Here is a 5505-nt window from a genome sequence, read left to right on the forward strand (position 1 = left end):
TATATTATTGATGATCTATCCTCAAGATGGGGGATCATCAGTGGTTGCTAACAGGGCAGCGCTGCGACACACGTACAGGATGGAAAATGCTGCTCCGACTCCTAAGTAGTGGCCGGTCTCTGTAGCTGCAGTTGCAGCTCCCATTGACTTTTAACAAGGGCTGCGCTTGTAGTTACAAGTGCCGGCCACTACACTAGTCAAAGCAGAAGCTTCTGCTCCGAACCAATCTGTAACGGCACTTACAGCAGGTGCCCAATCAGTTGGTGTTCTGAGCAGCAGACCTCAGCCAATCAACTGTTGATGACCTATCCAAAGGAAAGATCATTAATGGCATTTCCCTGAAAAACACCTTTAATGGTACTTAAACTTTTATGCTCACCTTTGAATTAAAGGGGTTGTCCCGCGGCAGCAAGTGGGTCTATACACTTCTGTATGGCCATAATAATGCACTTTGTAATATACATTGTGCATTAATTATGAGCCATACAGAAGTTATCAAAGTTTTTTTACTTACCTGCTCCGTTGCTGGCGTCCTCGTCTCCATGGTGCCGACTAATTTTCGCCCTCCGATGGCCAAATTAGCCGCGCTTGCGCAGTCCGGGTCTTCTCCTGTTCTCTATGGGGCTCCGTGTAGCTCCGTGTAGCTCCGCCCCGTCACGTGCCGATTCCAGCCAATCAGGAGGCTGGAATCGGCAATGGACCGCACAGAAGAGCTGCGGTCCACGGAGGCAGAGGATCCCGGCGGCCATCTTCACAGGTAAGTATAGAAGTCACCGGAGCGCGGGGATTAAGGTAAGCGCTCCGGTAAGCTTTCTGTACGTCCCTGCATCGGGGTTGTCTCGCGCCGAACGGGGGGGGGGGGGTTGAAAAAAAAAAAAACCCGTTTCGGCGCGGGACAACCCCTTTAACAGCAGCTTCGTTAACTGAGTCATTCAGGAACTGAAGCGTAAGCGCACGTATTATCCATGGTTGTCCATCAATGGTGGATAACAAGTCAAGATGCTTTTACATGGAATGAGTATCGTTCAAAAAATATCGCTGGATTGCTTGCATTGGAACGCTAGTGATACGATGTAAAGGCCTGTTTGAACAAATTGAGTGATAACAGTTACGTGTAAATGCGAAGCCTTCATGCACTATTCATTCATTTATCGCTGAGTTTCAGCCTGCATAACAATAGCTGTTGGTTCTCTTGCTTTTCGTTTCATTTAAATGGCAACAGTTCAGTCTTGAATGACTGAACAACTTGAGGGGAGGGGTGATTGTATGACTTGCATAAACACAATGACTACTTGTTGTTCATTCCCTTGGAACACAACGGTTTATCTTCACACTAATTTAATACACTGAGCTGAATGAGCCTGTGTATTAAAATTAAATCTGAGCTTAAACTGACATTGCTTGCTCAGGTGCATGTTTTCTTGTTCCGTCTAAAAGCGCCTCTAACCACTCAGAATGAACTGGTAAACAGTGGAAGAATAGTCTGTATTTACCCGCTACCAGCAGTCTGCAGGTTATAGACATGTAATATTATGCTGTGGCGTCTTATTCACTGATGTACATGTCTTCTCTTCCAGAGCACCCTACATATAACCAATTCCAACTTCTACTCAATCTCTGTAGACAGCCTTATAAGCCAAGTCCAGTACATGAACACGGTCATTGGAACCCAGCAGCAGACCAATGTGTCTGTCATCCAGGCGCTCAGCGAGAAACTGGTATGTTTAACCCCTTATTCTCTTGCTCGTTTTGCCATCTATATATAGTGCCATGAAGTATAACTAATCCTACTGCTGAATGTTTATCCGGGACTTATTTACGACCAATTATATTGGCCCTCTAACAGGTGCATTAAAATGGGGTGGAGGGTGAAAATCTTCCAGAAATGTCACTTTTTTTTATTAGTTAGAATTTTTCCCACGTAGATATATTTGGTACAAAACTTGGTAGCCTTAAAGGGGATTCGGTCATCAGGCTCATGCTACCCGAACCATGCTTTTGTGTAGGGAGAGCTGTCACTTTGCATAATGTGGGCGGGGAGAGGATGCAGCCCGCCTCCATGACTCGGCGCTCAGCTCTGACAGAATACAATCCCTTTAAGTGAAGACTCTGTATATGGCATTTACTAGTTTTTATGTCAAGAATGCTTATTGCTTGTATTGTGAAAAGCTATGTAGCCTTCTGTGTGTGGTTGTAACATTGTATCATTGAGGAAAATACAATGTGACTTCTGGGGTAAATGTACATTTTATATTTTAGGTGAATTTCACAGTGAAGTTGGAGCTGGGTGGAGTTCTGTCTTATTTATAGTAAGTACATGGATTACATCTTGAGGGTACATGCACACAGGTGTCTTCTTATACGATATTTAAAGGTGTGTTTTGGGGTTTTTTTTTGGTTTTTTTTAAACTCAGATGAATAGTTCGAAGTAAAAATATATTGGAGCGCGTTCAATTTTTGTCCGATTCTCCGACACAAATAGTACACGTCAGTGTGGTGGTCTGCCCATTGGACAGCATAGGGATATCCCAACCTTGAGCTGTCCGATCTGAGTTGCACCAAAAAACATCGAACACTGCTTTAAATTTATCTATGCGCAAGTAACCCAACACTGTAAAAGTACGGCTGGCACCTAACATGGCTCTGCCCATCATAGTCTGCAGGTGACCTGTTTATTTAGCTGGTCCTCATCAGTGGATATGGCTGTGGTTTTATTTCAGATGCTTTCCTGCAGTGTAAAGCAAGGTTCAGGTGTAAATCTACTTGTAGGGAAGTGATATTACCTGTTGACATATCTTATATTTTCCTTTTTCTTGTTTCAGTAACTTCTGCACTTTGACCACAGTTAAAGTGCACAACATTGTTGTTTTCGTGAGGTATGTACAGATTTTATCTATCTCTTTTCTTTGCTTTGTTTACTTTAGAAATGATATATTTCTCAGAATTGACGATTCAGTATCTGGCAGATTATCAAACACCTATAGGAGAGATGGGAAACCAAAAACTGCTACCATGGCATCGCCTAATTTGGCCTGATTTATTGGTGGTTTGCCATTTGCTGATGGGCCTGTGAATTCCAGCTGAGGGCTCTTTCACACAAGCGTATATCAGTCGCCGTTTTGATGGCCGGCCAATATAAGCTACCATCTGAGCTGTAAAAACTCATGAACAGGAACTGGCACACAGATCGAACGTCTGTGCGCCAGTTCAGATGGCATGGGCCCCGGTGTATATACGCCGAGGCCACCATGCCGATGCCCCTTACCGGCTCACCATCTCTCTGGCTGTTTGCATTGGGAGGGGGTAGGCCTTGGGCAAAGCTAAGCTCCTGCCCCTTGTCTGCAGCCAGCAACGGGAGAAGGTGGGGTGGTGCTTAGCTCTGCCCCCTCCCATTGCAATGGGCCGGAGGAGAGAAGAGGGAGGGTGTTTAGCAGCCACGCTGCTAAACTCCCTCCCACCTCCTTCTCCGGCCGCTGTCACTGGCTCTCATAGGAGAACATGCAGCGGCTGATGTATTCTGGCCCGAAAGATAGTTCCAGGACTATCTTTTGGGCCCAACATAAAAGCGCCTGGGTGGGTGCTCTTGCATCATGGGTATACGGCCATGTGATCTGATGCATTTGGAATCCAATGCATCAGATCATGACCTATATCGGCTGACCGGGAAAACGGCGAGCCGATATACGCCTGTGTGAAAGACCCCTTATCCTGCTTTTCTGGACAGGCGCTGGTCCTCTTGGTCATAAAGGAAGAGCTGTCAATCTGTAAGTAGGACCGCCCTCTTCCAAGTATAGAAAGACTTGAGATTTGAATAAATAAAACACCAGTTACTGAATATTTTCCCACAAATCTATATATAACAATCTTCTCCACTCCTCCTGCTTTATAGTATGATGCCTGCAGATAGGACGGTGTGTAATACATGACAGGCTCCCTTTAAATGGTGCTCAGTGAAACCAACGAGCTTGTTTAAAGTAAATGTATCCTTTATTAAATTACCTATTTATTAAAAAGGCTGCCAAGTCTGGAAGTTGTTTGAAAAATGCGCTGTTCCTCCCGGTTTGTTTATGAACTGCTGCAACCAATCCGGAGCTGCAGCTTTCGCATCCTGTTCTTCAGGCACTATGGCTACTAGCATCTGAACGGTAATGCCAGTCACATGAAGGCTGCAGCAGGCAGCTGGTAGCCGTTCATTAACAAACCCCGGGAGGACCACAAGAGCTGCAGTGATTATGCGAGTCTAGTATGAAGTGGCTTCCAGTAGGTTTAAACTGTATTACTAACTTGTCCTCTCCTCCTTCTTGCAGAACATCGGTGAAGTTTTCCTATGTTGGGCACACCTCGCAGAGCTCCCTGGAGACTTACCAGTACATTGATTGCGGTGCAAACTCAACCATACTAACAGACCACTACGCTCTATAAACTAGCTTTTAAGTTTCAGCAGCGATCTGCTGTCTTGTCCCTGTGAATCCTCCACAGAGGTGGTGAACCTACAACCGCACCAGCTTGGCACATGTTTACATTACAAAGTACTAGAATCTGCACTGGCGCCTTCTTTTGAGCATGCAAGGTTTTTGCCTGTTCACTGGATGTTGATGAAGAGAATTGATCACTGTTTTCCGAGTGGCATTATTTTTTTTTCCTTACTCTGGTGCTCCTCCTCTTCTCTGTACTATATTTTAATCCATTGTAAAGTGTTTTCTAGTAATTAAAGACCACAATATTCACCGTTTTCATAGTACTTCCTTAGCTACAAATTGTAGCTCAATGAATAGCACAATGTGTCCCAAGCATCAGGTAAAATTGGTTGTCTTGTGAACTCTTGAGTAGCAACTTTTTTTTTTTTTTTTTTGGTGCTTCGACCAATTTTAAAGCAGTTGTGCCAACCTGCACAGCCTCGGGTCCCACTCTTGGCACCCTGGAAAATAGTTGATATTGCCAAGAGAAGCTGTGGTCAGCGAGACTTTCTTGTTGTGGCCAGTGTATGGTGAGATGTTCATGTAATATAATGTAATTACACACCCACCTTGACAGGAACTACTCTTACAAAACAGGTCTCCATTCCAACCATAGAGGAGAGACCCGACTCTGATGTTCATATTCCCTAACAGACCATATGAACAGGCGATGCCATCTTGGCATAAGTCCTCTAATGCAATTTAAGGCCGCCTGCAGACGGGCGGGTTGGATCCGGCAGTGAGAATTCTCGCCGCGGGACCCGACCCGAACGCCTGCAGGGAGCAGCGCGTACTCACCGGCGGCCCTGACTCTTTCATGTGCCGGGCAGCCGGCGCAGACCGGAGTCGGCGGCCGGGTGAGTGACGTCTCTGTGCGAGGCTCTGCGAGCCCCGCACAGAAATAGGACATGCCGCGGTTTGTTTGCCGCGTGACATTTCGCGCGGCCAAATCGCGGCCGTCTGCATAGGAGTGCATATTGTAATGCACTCCTATGCAGGCTTTCAGTGGTGGAAATCGCGCCGCGGGATTTCCGCCCGTGTGCAGGTG

General features: G+C 45.9%; 1 protein-coding gene across 1 annotated transcript in view; it reads left to right on the plus strand.

Annotated features, from left to right (window-relative positions):
- Positions 1–4732, plus strand: part of TMEM106C (transmembrane protein 106C) — a 16683-nt gene extending 11951 nt beyond the window's left edge. The window contains exons 5-8 of the mRNA XM_066584330.1: positions 1578–1718; positions 2260–2309; positions 2823–2876; positions 4308–4732. Of these exons, the coding sequence (XP_066440427.1) occupies positions 1578–1718; positions 2260–2309; positions 2823–2876; positions 4308–4422 (360 nt within the window). The 3' untranslated portion in view covers positions 4423–4732. The remainder of the gene's footprint in view (positions 1–1577; positions 1719–2259; positions 2310–2822; positions 2877–4307) is intronic.
- The last annotated feature ends 773 nt before the right edge of the window (positions 4733–5505 follow it).

Source organism: Eleutherodactylus coqui, chromosome 1, assembly GCF_035609145.1.
Source record: "Eleutherodactylus coqui strain aEleCoq1 chromosome 1, aEleCoq1.hap1, whole genome shotgun sequence".
In the NCBI taxonomy this organism is placed as follows: domain Eukaryota; kingdom Metazoa; phylum Chordata; class Amphibia; order Anura; family Eleutherodactylidae; genus Eleutherodactylus; species Eleutherodactylus coqui.